At 38.6% G+C, this 17154-nt stretch overlaps 1 protein-coding gene across 4 annotated transcripts in view; it reads left to right on the top strand.

Annotated features, from left to right (window-relative positions):
- Positions 1-17154, top strand: part of sona (sol narae) — a 77727-nt gene that overhangs the window by 46381 nt on the left and 14192 nt on the right. For all 4 annotated transcript variants that reach the window (XM_066734200.1, XM_066734198.1, XM_066734202.1 and 1 more), the window contains exons 3-6: positions 7509-7606; positions 14498-14558; positions 15881-16092; positions 16828-16917. In XM_066734200.1, coding sequence (XP_066590297.1) covers positions 7547-7606; positions 14498-14558; positions 15881-16092; positions 16828-16917 — 423 coding nt within the window. In that variant the 5' untranslated portion in view covers positions 7509-7546. The remainder of the gene's footprint in view (positions 1-7508; positions 7607-14497; positions 14559-15880; positions 16093-16827; positions 16918-17154) is intronic.

Raw genomic sequence — 17154 nt, 5'->3', positions numbered from 1 at the left:
CGTTGATGGCATGGATGGCAAAACTATATAATATTAGTCGTGACATAAAATAGTTTAACCCTGAATTTTTTCACAAACGAACGTCGAAATTGGATTGGAACAGTGTGTTAGATATCCAAATTAATTCATCGAGCTGACATATATTTTATATAACAAAAATAAACGTTTTATTACGAAACCTATTTTTTTATGGATTTACAACGAAATAATACTTTAGTAGAGACTTGGGCGAATGCTAATGGGTCCTTTGAAGGAAATTGCCAATTACTATGACAATAAAGATAACACACTTTACAAGGAATAGCTATGAATTATCAAAAGCTATAATTCAATAATTTTCTTTACCATAAATCATCTATAACGTCAACCTGTAAAATATTTTAAAAGGTGTTTATGCAAATGGGAGCTTCCCCTTTAATTGTTCGAGTACAAAGCGTGAAATACGAATGACACTTTAACGTCCACAACCGAATCGTTTAATCGACAATCCTGCAGATTTTATTGTCGCAATAAGTTGTGGCCACGATGAATATCGAAACGTCGATTGGAAATGATATTCATATAACGACACAAACAAACCAAAATAATCGTTTGCTAATTCCAGTGAAAAATGGCGTTTCCGGAAGATGCCTCCCTTGTACGTATATATATTTCCGCTTTCTGCGGATCAGACGCGGTATAATCTCAGGAAAGCGATCGCGTTACGTGATTACAATTGGAGCTAAATTCATTAAAGAAGAAAGTGGAACTGGAATATTAAAGATTTTTGCCTAATTATTCGCAATCAATATGCCCCGAAGAAAGTTCTTTTCGCGAATCACGAAATTCCTGCTTTTTCGTGTCATCTGCAAGTTTCCAATAATTATATATATATATATATATATATATATATATAGGTACTATCGATATCCTAGCGAGAGATCCGAAATGCGAGAAAGAAAAAAGAAACTGAGAAATATTAAATCGATCTTCATCCGCACTTTCAAAACTAGTTTAGCTTTATTATCAAATCTCTGTAAACAATGGGGTAAATTTTACATTTAGAAAGTGATAGACTGATACATTTTTATCAGCTACACATTTCCTGGTTATTGTGGCTGCATTACGTGCGGTTCTTCCCTGCACCTACCACAAACCAAAACTTATCATTATTATTCGCACCCTGCAGTGAAAATGATTGAATCGTTCTAAAAAGAAATTTTTATCGATATAATATATCTGTTTTTATTCACCCTGCAGTCTCTATAACTCCCGCAGTACAACCGTTCGTTATATCCTCGGATTAATGAACTCTATATCAATATAAAGCTTATCTACGAACGAATCGCGATCTTTTGCCACACTTGTGTGTTTACGAGATCGTTGCCACAACACACAGTGCTCCATAAAGTATTTGACCGACGTTAATTACTGCTTTCCGGCAAATTGAAGTTTCACATCATTTTCATTGCTTCCTGCTCTTAGGGTATATTCAAATAGCGAATCGTTTTGGTCGTTGTTATTATTAATGACGAACCGGTGTCGTAATATCGAGTCAGTACGCCGAAGAAACGGATCGTTTTGCTGTTTCCTCAACAACTTAACGTGGTATATACCTTGACGAATGCCGTATAAGAAGTAACCAAGGGGAGGGACCACACTTGCACGTGATCGTTCTTCGTGGAGAACGAATCTCTTCCTCGATATTGACAAATGCTTCGACGCTCGTTAACCGCGCGATTCGATCGAGATCGAGCGATATGCACCGAGAAAGAAACTGATACACGCGGCACACGCATATAATTATGCCATATATATGCAAATCAATGAGTTTTGCATATCTGCGCGAGAGGAGCGCGGCTTTTGGTGAACCGGAAGTGTCGTTCCCGCGCGGCTTCCTGCTTCTGCACGTCGAGATTGAAAGGAAAGCGAGACAGTTGAAGGGAAATCTGCGGATAATCGTGCGCTGCTAACCGATCCGATTCTCTTCGCTGTATATATATATATATATATATATATACAGAACCATGCAACCGATACAAATTTTGCTGCAGATTTATCATCGACACACGTTGATACACCAAGATCGTGTCATCAGACGCTTCCGTCAGATGAATCTTGTGTGATTTGTGTGTAAGAAAAGTTTATCTAACCTCAAAATTCCTGCTTCCCTCTTAATTCAGTGTGATTTGTGTATAAGAATAGTTTACCTAACCTCAAAATTCTTCTTCTCGAGATTTAATGAAATTTGGTACATTTTTCGTACGCAGTGAGGAAGAAGAATATTTTTTCTCTTACTCCAAATATAAAGAGAGATTTATTCGATTAACCGGAAGTTGGATATCGTCCCTGCAAATGGACGAATAATAAGCACACTCGAAGTTTTAATCTCGTTTTGCGTTGATGATTTAAACGAGCGTGTAAAAGGAGCCTCATGTTTGTGACTAACGAGTGACGGGGAATCACTTTTCGCAATTTCAGATTGTGTCAGCTTCCATCGGGTAGACTAAAACCCGTTGCCCTTTAAATTTACTCGCTTTTACCCTTCTTCGCTAAATACGCTTGACCAATGCGCTCCTCGGCTTCTCAGCTGCGCGAATACATTTAACTGCTGCGGCACGTATCGTAATAATCGTCGGCTTCTCCACACTATAATTATATATATATATATATATATATATATATATATATATATATATATAGCATCCTTCGAATAAACGAACTTTATGATTTATCGCGTATCGTATCTTTGACAAAAACACGTATTCCGAGAGAAACATTTTATTCTCTACGTGTGCGTGTAATTGCTCGAGAGGAATTTGTTGTACGTGCCAACGAAACAATTATTACAAATATCTGCAACTATACATATATATGTATATATAAGAGGTCGAAAGGACTAAACCGAGTGATAGAGAAATAAAATATCATTCCCGGTCTTTTGAAACGAAATTGACCGACATTGCGATTATCGAATAAATTGCACTGTTTATTCCTGCTAATAATTGAATAATATTGTAATAAAACAATTATTTACGGGTAGTTGGAGAAAATTGCAATAAAATCGATACGTATCGTTGGCTATACTGAGACTGATAAGATTTTACTGTAATTATATACATATATATATATATATATGTATATAGAACGAGCCGTTTGCAAGAGGGTTCGAGAGAAACGCTTGCCAAATCGAAATTGGATTAAAATTATCGCTCCGAGTGAGGGAAAACTGGTTGCTTGGCCTTTGCAACGGCCGCTCGTCTTCCATTTGACGGTTCGTCGACATTTAGCGAATTAATATATCGCAATACAGGGTAATTATCGCTGGAATAATTAGAGATGATCCTGCAAAACACCCATGGTACTTTATACCACGATTCACTGTATTTTTCACCGCGAATTACTTTCGTATTCGGCGTAGGTACTCGGAAAGATATTTTTCATTCCACGAGGATCATCCCGAGCGGCCAATCCGCTTTCCGATCTCCGATCGTGAGATCGGCCATATTTTTCATGCACCCATAGGCTAATTCAGATTTATCGCCCATAATTGCAGAAACATCGCACGTGGTTGCAAAATCAGCGCGCGAGGAGCTGGCAGTTTTTCATTTGAAATTTTCTCATCTCGATCCTAACTCGATATCTGCCTCGGAACGGCGGATCCTCGAAAGGCTATAGTCCTGCAGAATTGCAAAACCGGGAAAATATATATATATATATATCGTCGATAAAAGAGATATAAACGCAATTTTCTCCGCTCGTTGCGTACGTTCGTGCAAAATTTATGGTCAACTGAATTTGTTTATCTTTTATTTATCTCGCGATTATCAGCGCGTGGCCAGCCCCATTGGCCATTACCATTCTTAGCGTTAAAAGGATAAACTCTCCAGCTCCGTCGTCGCAAGCATTTATCCACGAAATATGCTCCATCCACGCGTCACGTGGTATATAATTACCATTAATTGACTTCTCAAACATTTTTTTTCTATTCGCGCTTTAGGAATCCATTAAATAAACCACGAACAGCGCATGTATATATATATATATATGCTTTACGGAGCATCGATCTCCGCGCAACGCACACAAACACTCGCGAGGCTCCCTCGCACAAGAAATAATCAAATTTACCATAATTATATACTGGAGGATTAGCATAAGATTTTTGCCTGCCTCTTGATAAGTTTGATAATTGAAACATCTTTTTTCCTCCATTATCATTTTACTAGGAAATTTTTATATGTATGTGTGTGTAAGATGGAGAGTGTGGTGATTCAGAATTGGACTGGTCGGATTCCTCGCTGGCATTTATAGAAAATATTTCTTAACGATCGCCTTATGCGAATGAGAGTCGTTACAATAGCTATATATATATATAGGCGCCAAGAATCGACACAAGTACAATAGAGACATGGCCATGGCGCGTTACGTGAATTTAGATTTCCGCGATGTCCTCGTCTCGTAAAAGACTGGTTTCTTACTTCAAGGTGAAACGCATTATTTCATGTATATATATATATATATATATATATGTGTGTGTGTGTGTGTGTGTGTGTGTAGAAACGTCACTCAACTTTCGATTACTTCATTATTTTACAAAACACATGAAATTCCGCTTTTCTCACGCAGTCATATAATACAGAGATAATAAAATAACGTAATATCTGTGCATTGGCCACTCGCGATTCTTCCGCAATCGCGAATCCATCTTCATTTTTCGTTGGAGAACGAACCAAATAAAAATTCTACGCCTCTATCAGATTTCATGCTATTTTTCATTATCAATTTCTGCCATCGATTTTTTACATGCAGCTTGTAATAAGCAAAAGTCCGTTACGCAATGACTCCGTGCGAAAATCTTGCATGGCTTTCAATCTTCTGGAGGTTCGATAAAGTTTATTACATCGTGCAAATGTCTGATTTTCATTTTTCCGGAGTTACGGTCAGAATTTACTGCACGACAAATCAATGTCTTTTAACTGGCAGACAGAAGCCGAGGATTCGCCGGCTCAATGCACTCGGCTGAAACCATTTTTTATCGGTGGAACGTACCCTCGAGAGAAGGTTATAGTTGAATATTGATGAACCTTACGTAAGGAAACCCTAACCTGTGTGTACACATGCTCCATGTATATATATATATATATATATATGTCGCACTTTGAAATGTACGATGGTCTCCCAAAATTTTATTGGCGATTTACGAAAGCTTCGGTGTAATTTAATGCCCCTGCAATAATTGCAAAAAATTTGTAGTACAGAATCATATTTTTGTTTATGTCTTTCAACATGTTTCTCTGCCTCTTTATTGCATAATTTACCGTTACAGAAAACGGCTAATCGTATTAAACGATACGCACCATATACTATGATAGTTATATAAGCAAGAATCCTGACTAATTCGTCGAGCTTCTCTTTCTCCTACGCCATTTTGGAGAACCAGCCAGAAAAGGCTTGCACGATCGACTTTCAAAATCATTCGAAATGCAAATCGATTCGCTACTGCAAACCGCGTTATGCCATCAAAATAAAATGTATCATTGTGAGAAAGCGAGGGGATCGATCTTCGTCGAGTCTTTCTTTCTTCCGTCAAACGCCGCACCATATACGCGTGTCTATATATATTGAATGGAACCGTGGAAATATTCGAAATTCCGAAAGTTCTCAAAGATGCGAATTAAATCGTTATCGTGAATCATCATCGACGTCCATTAGCTAGGATAACGGATTAACAGCAACTGCAAAAAAATAAGAAACTCTCAGCTAATATCTTTGCAAGTCTTCCTCTTCTCAAACGCCGTCGCGTCGGCCATTTTGGTGAACGCGTCAAAATATAACTGCAAAAAAAAACTATTAGCTAACATCTTTGCAAGTCTTCCTCCCCTCAAACGCCGTCGCGTCGGCCATTTTGGTGAACGCGTCAAAACATTGAAGAATATGTTTTTAAGGTTATCCCGGAAATAAATCGAATCGGTATTGCAAATCACCAGTCCCATCGAATTAAGAATTAAAATCCAATAGGATTATAAACACCTTGGACAGTTTGACTGATTTTTTCAGCCTCTCCTTTCAAACGGCCGCGCGGCATCCCGGTGATTCCATCGGAACAATATCGACACGCTTAAAATTCAGCAGCATGTAAATTGAATCGTTACCATATGAAAGTTTAATGGGGGGAATTTACCGCGGCGACTAAAAACCCAATGTTTTCATGCTGCTTTTTATAGACCTTTTATACCTGTTTCGGTATAAATACGCTGTGAGAATTACGGTTTAATTGAACGTTTGACATAATATACGTGGTGAATAATTGGGAACGAACGCCTTTTTCCGTAATTAAGATTTTCCGATTTGGTAATATCGATCGATGAAAAAAGGATCGTAATGTTGGAATAATTAAGCGAGATGGTCGATTATCGACATGGAAGGGTATCAATGCGTGTAAATTTCTCGAGAGAGAGAACAAGAAAGAGCAAGCCCGATAAGTTACGTTTGCATGCAGCGAAGCGGTGTGATTCGTTCGATTTAGGTTTTTTCCGTTTTTCGCGCGGTTTTGCTTGCAGCTGGTTGCGCAATCCTTGTCACAAGTCAGTGGCCAGTGTGAAATCGAAAATCGAAACTAACCTTCGCGTCACGGATGCCTGCTGATGATCGAGAGAGACAACTTGGAGTGCGTTGAACGTCGTGGCACCAATTAAGGGACACAATATGGTGGATCCCGGAAGGGAAGTCGAACGACGAGGAACCTCGGAGAAGAGCTATATATATATATATATATATATATAGCATTTATAGACGTTCATTTCGATTTTTTCCAAGCAAACAATCATACAGATTTTGTCTCGAATTAAAATCATTCTTTTGTCACCTTTGCCACAAAATAACTTAATTACCAATATATAACCTATATGTATATATGGATCTCGAAAAAAAAATTGAATAATGAAACTTTTTCCTCCAATATATATATATCTATTTATATTAGCTGCAATACTCTTGCAATACTTTCATTGGTCTCGTTCTGTTATTCGCACTCGAACCACAATCGATCTCTCCGGAACGTAAATGTTTTGACAGTCACTCGAAAATGGCGGAAGCGCGCAGTTCGTTGAACTGCATTCATTAGAATGCTTTTGAACGTGGTTGTACGATTATGCTCGAGGGAAATATCATATCGAGTTGGAATGAGAATTATTCTGACATGTGTGCCAATATTTAAAGGTGCATATATATATATATATAAGAACGGCGCGGGCAACGTTCATTTGAACTTGAAAATTCCAAAGCTAATTACAATGCTGTATATGATAAAAAATTGGCTATAACAGGATCATTGAAACGTTCTCAGGCTCGTAATTAAAATTGACAGCTGCGATCTCTGAGAAAAAATCTCGCACTGACAGTAAATTGCTGTAATTTATTCCTCGAGTCTTATCGTTACAGTCCGTATAATGAATTAGCAGGAATGATTTTTAATCCTTCGCTGTCTCTGGGATTTACTTAAAAACGTATTCGCATGTTTTGTGTTTCAGCGATGTGACGCAGCCAATCAGGAAAATTTTCACCCAAAATGGTTCGCGCCCTTGTCTTCCTGTGCATGGCCTTTCTACCTCTCGTACGATGCCACAAGGTAAGATCGTGTCAACAACCATCAAGCTACTTCAAGGACATTCTTATTCCCTGCAATTACACGTCGCACAGCGGTTCGAACAAAGCGAGTGCAGCTCGTTGAATTCCGTCAACTCGCTCGCTAGCTTATGAAATGATATCACGGTGAACGAGCAGCTCGCTACAGTCGTATTCTTTTTATTTCAAGTACGAAAATTAAACTTCCTCACCCGAAACCATTCCGGATGTGTTATCCTGTCTGAAGAGTAGCGGTCCTCGAAACTCCGTAACCAGTCGACGTGCTTGTAACCTTGTTCAGTATCCATAACGTTTTTAGTCTCTCGAAACAGTTTAATTATTTCGGACAATTACTTAATTATCATTTTTTATAATTAAACATTGCAGAATTTTGTCAGGTACAATTAATAATTGAACAGGAATGTCATTTGATTTTAGGTAAAAAATAACGAGTGTTGATTTAAGTCTTTTGAAGAATCTTAATTTTCACATTTTTTATTATCGTTTTGCAAGCATATATTCATAAGAACGTCGCTAATTCAATGGAACTTCGTTAGAAATCCTTTCGGAGCATTTGCCACTTTAATCGCAACTGTGAATTAATTCCGAATGGCGAAAGCATTCCATTAAGACTGCTCAAACGCTGAAAGGATCTCACGCGTAATGACTCCAAACTCCTAGTCACTCTCGTGCTGGAAGAGTTCTAATTGGGAACCAGTCTTCGGGGGTCCTTGGGTTTAAAAGTCACGTGGTACAATCTGAAATCATTAAACTTATATATATATATATATATATATATAGTTAATAATTCCCAGAACACACGATTACAATTGACGAAATCTCGTGTGAAAAGCGAATCCTTGGAACCAGCTCCTCGAACATTGTACAACAACACCAAAGAATAATAATCATTAAAATTCCTTAAAATCGCACAGTGGAATAATCCGGACGTCATCGCGATTGCACAATGATCCTAACAACCGCGACGTCTTAGAAATTCTGATCCAAATAACGCAGGCTGCGAGTGGGATCATTAGAATTGCAGACGAGTCCTTAGAAATCTCTGATTCCCATCGAGCGGTGCATGGCACCTGCAATGAAATTTGAATCATTAATCAGCGACAGCATATATATATATATATATATAGGCACCTCGACATAATCGGCTTTGAAAAATTTTAATCGCGAGACCAGTCGTTAGGAAAGTCGAATACAAAGTGGGATGACAGCGTGGTTACAAGATGGTGGACACTGAACGTGATTAGCTCTCGAAGGGGAGACAGAACGAGTCTTTGCGTCGCTTTTACGAACGGATCGTTGAGTTTTACGATCGCACATCTGGTTAATCGCTTTTCTACCGTGTCATCGTGGACATGATCACTCCTCGATGATGGTTTATCTCGGTTTACGTAATCCTGCCTCTCGTTCGCCAATTGATACGAATATAATTAAGTCGTTGGGTCTTCTCGGATTTAGTTAATGATCCATCAGGAATCTTGTTCGCGTCGCGGATCCATCAGATCGGATCGCGTGTCTTTTCGACAGACACGTACGTTGTGGTACCTTGCTTGAAGAGTTTGCGTTCCGGGGGTGAAAGAGCTGCTAAGTTATGCGATGATCCAGTAACGTTGAATGACGATTCTTCCATGAAATCTTTAGAGATAGAGAGAGAGAAAGAGGAGACGGACTTGTTGACCCTTTCTATCTTCACAAAGAGGTTTTATTTATTTATGAATCATGCCCATTCCTGATGCACGTCCAGACTGAATCGGAAGAGAAATTCTTCCATCCAGTGACGTAACGCACGTATAACCATTACCAACGAGAGATCCTTCTTCGCAGAAGCTTAATTCTTTCTACTACCTGAAACGCGACACTGATATATAAAAATCCTCTTAAAAATGTTCGAGACACTAAACTGCGGATTTGACCAAAACTGCAAATTGTTATTCCAACAATGTGACGTAATACTTAGGATATTTTTTGCAATAACATAAACGTCACCTTTCTCATCATTAAGTTTTATCAACTTTTACTTTAAACAAGCATATTTTAACGGCAATTTAATAAGTGTCAGTTGAGAGGCTGAATTATGGGACGGCAAAAAGATCTTAGAGCGCAATAATATTTATCTTTATTGGACAGAAATGGTTTTGTGAGCTGCACGAGTAATTTGCGGACTACCGATCGAAATATGAAATCAGATTCCTTTTAAATGGCAACTTACCGGATGCTTTGGATATACTTAAGATACCTCTGGATATATACGCGTATATATATTTAGAATTGCTTCCTCAATGATCTCGGGGATCTAGCTTGCAGTATCGATCGGTTTTAATCGAGATTTTTCTCTCACCTTCTCGCAAACGAGCAATAACGTCAATTTCCTCAATATCGTTTATGAAATGCCCGCCACGCTTTATCCGAGCTTTCCATTTGATTCAAATCAGATATATATATATATATATATATACAAGATATAAAATTTTGCAAGATTCCACGAGCACTCGCAGGATCATCTAACAATTTCGTTATTACAATAATGTGTACAGCTATATATATATATATATATAGCATCGTTGATGTCGAAGGATCGTTAAACAGTCATCACGTATTTTACAGTGGTACCCTGAGGAACTTGGCTGGCGCAGGTTGCTATTAGCGCCAATACCAATAGAATTATATTAGACCGAACCAAGTTCTTAGGATCGGTATTTGTCAGTGGCCGATTCGCAGCACGATCTTGCGCAAATCGCAGGTTGTTTGCTTCGGAGCGTTAGGCGAGCTAATTCGGCAATTAGCGAATTGGCGCAAACTAGCCAACTCCATTCTATATATATATATATATATATATATACACACACGTGTGTGAGTGCACTGGTCGAACAATAAACAGCGAATAGCCAGTGGGAAGGATCATAAATCGTTCGGTGAAACAACTTACCGATCGATCCTGGTTTCATTGCGCAAAACGCATTATCCAACGGTCCCTCGCGTTAATTATACAGAACTGGTCGTGATGAACAAGGTGCAAAATGGCAGTTAATTAAGTGCGGACCAATTAACGGACGGACTTGAATGGACAGCAGCAAACGCCGAGAATACCACTACACCACTCGATTTATTAATGGAAAATCTGTGAAAGTATCAATCTCACGATCTCTTTATTATTTCCGCGCCAACGACCAGATCCAATTCCGTAATTAACGATCCGGAGTATGGGCGATGCGAGTGCAAAATGGTCAGATCGGTGCTCGGATTTGTTAGTTCGGACGGTGGTTTGTGGGGGAACCGGGATAAATTATCGACGGATTTAATACCGGTCGACTCGGCCCGGCCCCCCGCGAAGACATTTCTCGAGCAACGAGAAGCGCCGGTAATGAGCGAAAGTGACCGACCTTAGAAATCTCGAGCGATCGTTAATTGCTCGATTTCTTACGGTTGGTCCTATCCCCCCTCTTCAATTTTCTTTCTCCGACTCTTGTTACAGATAGAACCTTCGAACGAGATTGGAAAACTCGACAAATCCATCGTGGCAGCCAACCAATAACGTATATACTTGTTTCTGTATACCGAATACCGAACTAGAGAAGTAGCGCCTCTCTTACATAGTACCGATGGATACTTACGAGGAAAACCGGTCTTACAATAAGGTTTTCCTCAAAAGCCTCGCCCATTTTTTCTATATACGACCCAACGTATCTCGCTATCTCGAGGATCCGAGCAAAAAACACTGGATTCCATCAACGAGTAACAGAAACGTCCTCGTTGCTTTTCCTCGACAGGGATTATTGTAATGTTTGAAAAATTCATTTTTACCATTTTTTAATTTGAAATCTTATGCATGTATGAATTTTCGGATTGGAATTCGAGGGTTTTAAAAATAATTAAACGTTGATATGAGCTATGTAGTGGTATTTGTGTTTGATGGAAATTCGTGTACTTACCACGATATAAGATAGATTATTCGTTCGATGATTTCTCCGATGATATCTCTCGATGCCATTTAAAACGGTTAAATCGTATTGATTGGACGTGTATACAAAATTCCAACATGGATTCTCTCCCCCAAAGCGAAAGAAACCTCGACTTAGCAGCGGTGCATGTGCTCGTAGTCGAGTTTGGGTTATCCAACCAACGGAGCCTGATTGGCACTAATTCTCTCGCATTTCAAATGGGAAAAACGTCAATTAGAAACGTCCATTGCATCTCATTAGGCATTCTAAACGCATCGCATCACATCACAATTAAATTTCGATATTTCAGCTGCTTTTCGAATACACCCGGTCAATTAAGCAGATATATTCACGTTGCAAAGAGCACAGGCAGGAATTTCGTGCTTACGTTCCGTGAAATGAAATTATCCTAAAAAGAATGTATTACGTAGCGATATTCTCTCCGTGTATTAGAAACCAAGCATACTTTATTCATTCGAAGGCTTCATGCATCTGATTTTGCATTTCGAACGGTAGTACACTGAGAAAAAATGTTGTGGTGCACTTTGACCCCATTAACAGTTATTCGTGATATCAATAAACTAAACTAAATTTATGTATATTATGAATAATTCGAATTATTCATAATACACATAAATTTAGTTTATTGATATCACGAGTAACTGTTAATGGGGTGAAAACCCATTAACAATTTTTCAAATCCATGAACAATTTTTCTGGGTGTACATTGAGAAAAATTGTTGATGAACTTTGACCGAACTAACAGTTATATTCGTGATATCAATAAATTAAATCTATGTATATTAGGAATAATTCGAATTATTCATAATACACATAAATTTAGTTTATTGATATCACGAATAACTGTTAATGGGGTCAAAGTCCATCAACAATTTTTCTCAATTATATGCGATACACAGAAGGAGAATTAAATTGGTTAATTCCAGTGAAGTATCCCATCACGTCGAGCGTTTTAAGGGAAAGGTAGGCACGAAGGGGTAGCAAGGGGGCCGAGCAAACAAGTACAGAAGAAACATGACGAAATAGCAGGTTGATCAACGTGCGCGGCGTCTAATTGTAACGACCCTCGTTCAAAGTGCACTTTGCTATTAGCCCGAGTATAGATCCTGGCCATACAGCCAGCTTATCTCCTTTACCAGTCATTGTTTCCCAATGGAATTTCACCGTACGCAATAAACGCCATGCATTTTCACCCCAAAACAAGCGACTTTCTGATTTTGGCTAAAAGCCGATGCAACTCGCTTCCAGCAAAAACCTATTTATCGCCCGATATTTCTCATGAATGAAAGATTCCACTTTATTCCAACATAAAATCTCTATTTCTCATCTTTTTTTGCCAATGGAGAACGAGATATTGCGCAGGATTGCGAATAACTTTTGTCAAAGGTTACATGCTTCTTGTTTTGCGTGCATCAATTTACATTTCCGTTTTGAAAATTACTACGTCGCTTGACTGGTTTCGTGCCGCAATATAAATATCGGTTTTGACCCTTTGCCTCTCTCTCTCTCTCTCTCTCTCCCTCTCTCTCTCTTATTCCCACTAGTACAACGACAGCATTAGAAATTTTCTATTTATATAAGCGAAGGAGGGGAAAGGAGAGGGTGTGAAGACTGGCTGCAATGTTTCAGAACCAAACCATACGTTTTTCTCGAAAAATATCTTAACCCGAGTAAAAAAAGCTGCAATGCTAATTCGATATTTTCATATTATAAATAAAACTGAATTCTTTATTTTTGCGTTGTCCGGCAACAACATTTAGATGCTTATTAACTCTTGGGATGTATTATCGAAAAACTTTCGAGTTTTTCAAAAAACAAACTTTGTCGAAGTCTCAAGATTTAAGAGACGCCGTATATTTTAGCTGGAAATTTAGCGCGCGACTCGCACAATTAGCGTTAATAAATTACAATGTTTAAAAGTTGCAAAGGCGCGAACGACACGAGAGACTGCACTAACCTCCAATATCTGTTAATTTCGCGCGAGATTAGTTGAAATTATATACTACATATATATAGTAAAGCTCCGAGTCGATGACTGAATCTTTTATCGAAAGATTGTTTATGTCCAATAATTACGCGAATTATGCTACATTGATACAAGAAATTTGCATTTTTAATGCGCCTCGATAAATTGTAATATCCGTGGGTTAAATGATTTTAATCTAAAGAAATATGACTGCTGATGAGATATTCGCGTTCGATAGGAAGATGGAGACGTAGCAGAAGAATCCTTCAAAGGCTTATTTCCATAATGCCTGACTCTTTAATTGGTATGGGCAAACGATTACATTTTAGGTTGGCACGAGCTGAACTCGCTCCAACCAAGTCCTCCTAGCTCCTGCAATTACCGCTATAATAAAGTAATTGGCATTTCGGAATAGAACCCGACACTCGCGATCCTTTATGAATTTAGACGATGCGTAACCAGCCGCGTCGACGTGCTACACTCAATGGAAACGCAAATGTGCCATAACTCATGGTTTGCATCATGCCAAAGTCTAACTGACCTTGTGCAATAAGCAGGATGAAATTATTAGCACTAAAGAATATTAGCAACGCGCAAATTTGAATAAAACCTAATAAGTATTACACGTACAATAGAACGTACACATATGCATAATAATATACGTATATGTATGGGCCTCGTTAAGCCAACAAAATTCCATTAACTGTAAAACTCAATATTGCAATTGAGGCTGAATTATCATTTATTTTTACGTAACCGATAATTGGATTGGTCAGGTTAATTTCATAAAGGTATAATTGTTGGCGAAAAAATTAAATTGTCCGTGAAGAAGAAAATACGTCTAGGTTTCTTTTTAGTCGTAGACATGCGTGCAGCAGGAAGATGAGATATATAAGCATGGCGGCTTCTTAATCGCATAATCTCAATGCTGGAAATAATGTTTTTGTTACAGATCCACGAACATATGACAAGGGAAGAGATGCTATCGGTCTTTCACACGGGACACGAGTCAGGTAATGGTTTAAAAGATCTCATATTTTTATATATATATATATATATATATATATATAACAACTGCCAAACTGATTCTTTCCTTCGCGTTCTTCCACTTCCGGAATTTTATACACGCATATATATGTGGTACAAGGCGGTGTCTCTCTCTTTTTAAGCACGCACGTTCGAACCGATAATTCGGCTTATCCGAAAGTTTTCACAGGTGAAACGGTCGAGTGTAAGCAAACGTGGAAAAATGGCGGCGGGGTCATCGACAACATGACTCATGCCGAAATCGCTCGTGATGGGATCGACGTAATAATCAATCAGTCTGCGCAGCTATTAATGAGTATTAAATTTTAATTTATCGCCTTGAATATAATCTCAAATTAAATATTTATCCCGTGAAAGGTCATTGCGAGGCAAACTTTGATGACCTCAGCGAGTTCTTTATACCCCGTTATAACTAAAGAATTCGCGGAATTGAGATTCGGTTATATTTATATATACTTATATATACCAGCCGTGCATTCAAATCTATGCAGGGACTCTTTCCTTTTTTTATTTACTATTTTTTCTTCCGGTTAAAAATGATTTATTCGTAACTGGTCTTCCTCCTCTCCCTTGTATATTTATGTACGCGTGCATGTAAATTTTGTGCGTGCAAAAAAACCTCGCAATTTCATGGGGAAATGCAGCTTATTAGGGATTTTAACAATTTCCTCTTTTTATATAACGGTCATCTTCTTGCGCCGCTCCTTCTTTCTCTTCGTCGCGATTACTTCCACTTCAGAAAAGTAGCTGGACTGAAAAAAAGGGATATATCAACAAACCCCGGGACAAAGTGCGATAAACGTCAACCGATTGACGCGTTAATCCTAGTTGCAAAAAATCTGATAAAAAACACAATTCTCGTATAAATTAGTATATACTCGAACGTGGAAAACGAGTAGCGCAAATTAATCAGGATTAGTATAAATATGTCTGAAAATGATATTGCTGAAATATTACGCGACTAGTTCTTTAAATTAATTTTAAAATCGTATATGTTTCGGCTAAAATATGCTCGGTGACTCGCCTACTTAATGCCATAACTCACTCTTACCACTCAAATACACCGAGTCTCTCGATAGATCGCGCAGATGAAAAAAAAAACGTTATCGTTGAGAATAATTATGCGTGGTTGCTCAGTGATAATTCGGATTTTAGAGCAACACGTGCGAATATGACGCAACGCGTTGACTTTTCTTGTGCCGAATGAGGAAAGACCGGTGAGCGGGGAAAAGAAAGAGAAAAATGAGACGTGAGAATGAAAAGTGAAGGTGTACGTTAATTGTTGCAGTGCCAGCGTATGAAGTGGTGACTGTGTTACATTCGATGCAAAGAAGGAGTCCGGAAGTGAGGCCAGAGATATACTTGAAGGCTTTCGGAGAAGACATCAACCTCAACTTGAAGCCAACCAAGAGACTCTGGGCTGGAAACCACCTGCCCATGTGGACGGTCACGAAGAATTCATCCAATCCTGATGGTTTGCACTACGAGAGGGTACCGGAAGTGAGTGATTTTGGTCGAACGATCCTTACACTGCGATGGATGAGACTCCGAGGATCATTCAGTTTATAAAGATAAAACCAAATTGAGATTTGTACTCGAATTTATATACGAGAAAGGGAGAGAAAGAGATAGCTGTATATTTATATAATTCGATTTGATTGGCTGATAATTACGATGCCTGCAGGATAATTAGCAGCCAGTGAGAATATCTAATTGGGAATCGTAAAGCGATAATGAGAAACTGATGTTTATATTGAATTAACTAGGCCCTAAATGAGGCCGTTATATTAATATTTAATTAATGGTGTAAGAAGGAGCTTTAATTGGTGATTATAATCGATGATGATTAGTAGGGGATTATGGGCGATAAAAGTAGGAGAAAAAGCTAGGCGGTTATCGAAAGAAGTGATTATCGAGGATTAATGGTAAGACTAATTGATTTGTATATGGTAGGAGGCGATAGGTTAACGTTTTCCAAGATTGTGTGTATATATATCCAATGTACTTGCCGTCGAGCCACTACCGTGTCTCTTAATATATATACATATATATATATATATATATATATAAGGAGAAAATGCCAGTTGAGAAGGAACAAAAGTTGGTAAACAAGCAGAGATACATGGAAATTAGTACGACGATTTGGAAATGAGGGCGTCTACCAGACTCTTTGAATATATATCGTAGGTACACGTGCGATTGTTCAAGTTTTTTCTTGATCTTTTTTCCTTTCAGGCCGAGGCAGATATCGGTGACATCTATCAAGACGCGAAGAACATGGCGTCGATTCTGCTGCACAGGGACCCCAATGGGAAAGTGCTCGTTGTAAGAAGCCATTCTTCTTTCTTAATCTTTCTTTCAACACAACGTCCCATTATAGAGCGACGTCTTTCGTCAAACTTCCAAGCCGAGCGAGCGAGCGACGCTGCTTCAACTGATATAATTAAGACGCGCGCGCGCGATACCACAATTCATCGCGTTGCAACTCCTTTTTATCCTTTTATCCGGGACACTAGACAATCAACGCTCCCATATTTTCCTACACGCCTCGTTCCCAGCCCA

Source organism: Prorops nasuta, unplaced genomic scaffold (assembly GCF_024137725.1).
Source record: "Prorops nasuta isolate Cenicafe-Biocafe unplaced genomic scaffold, Cenicafe_Pnas_1.2 PNAS00011, whole genome shotgun sequence".
Lineage (NCBI taxonomy): Eukaryota > Metazoa > Arthropoda > Insecta > Hymenoptera > Bethylidae > Prorops > Prorops nasuta.
This window is presented reverse-complemented; position numbering and strand designations above follow the sequence as displayed.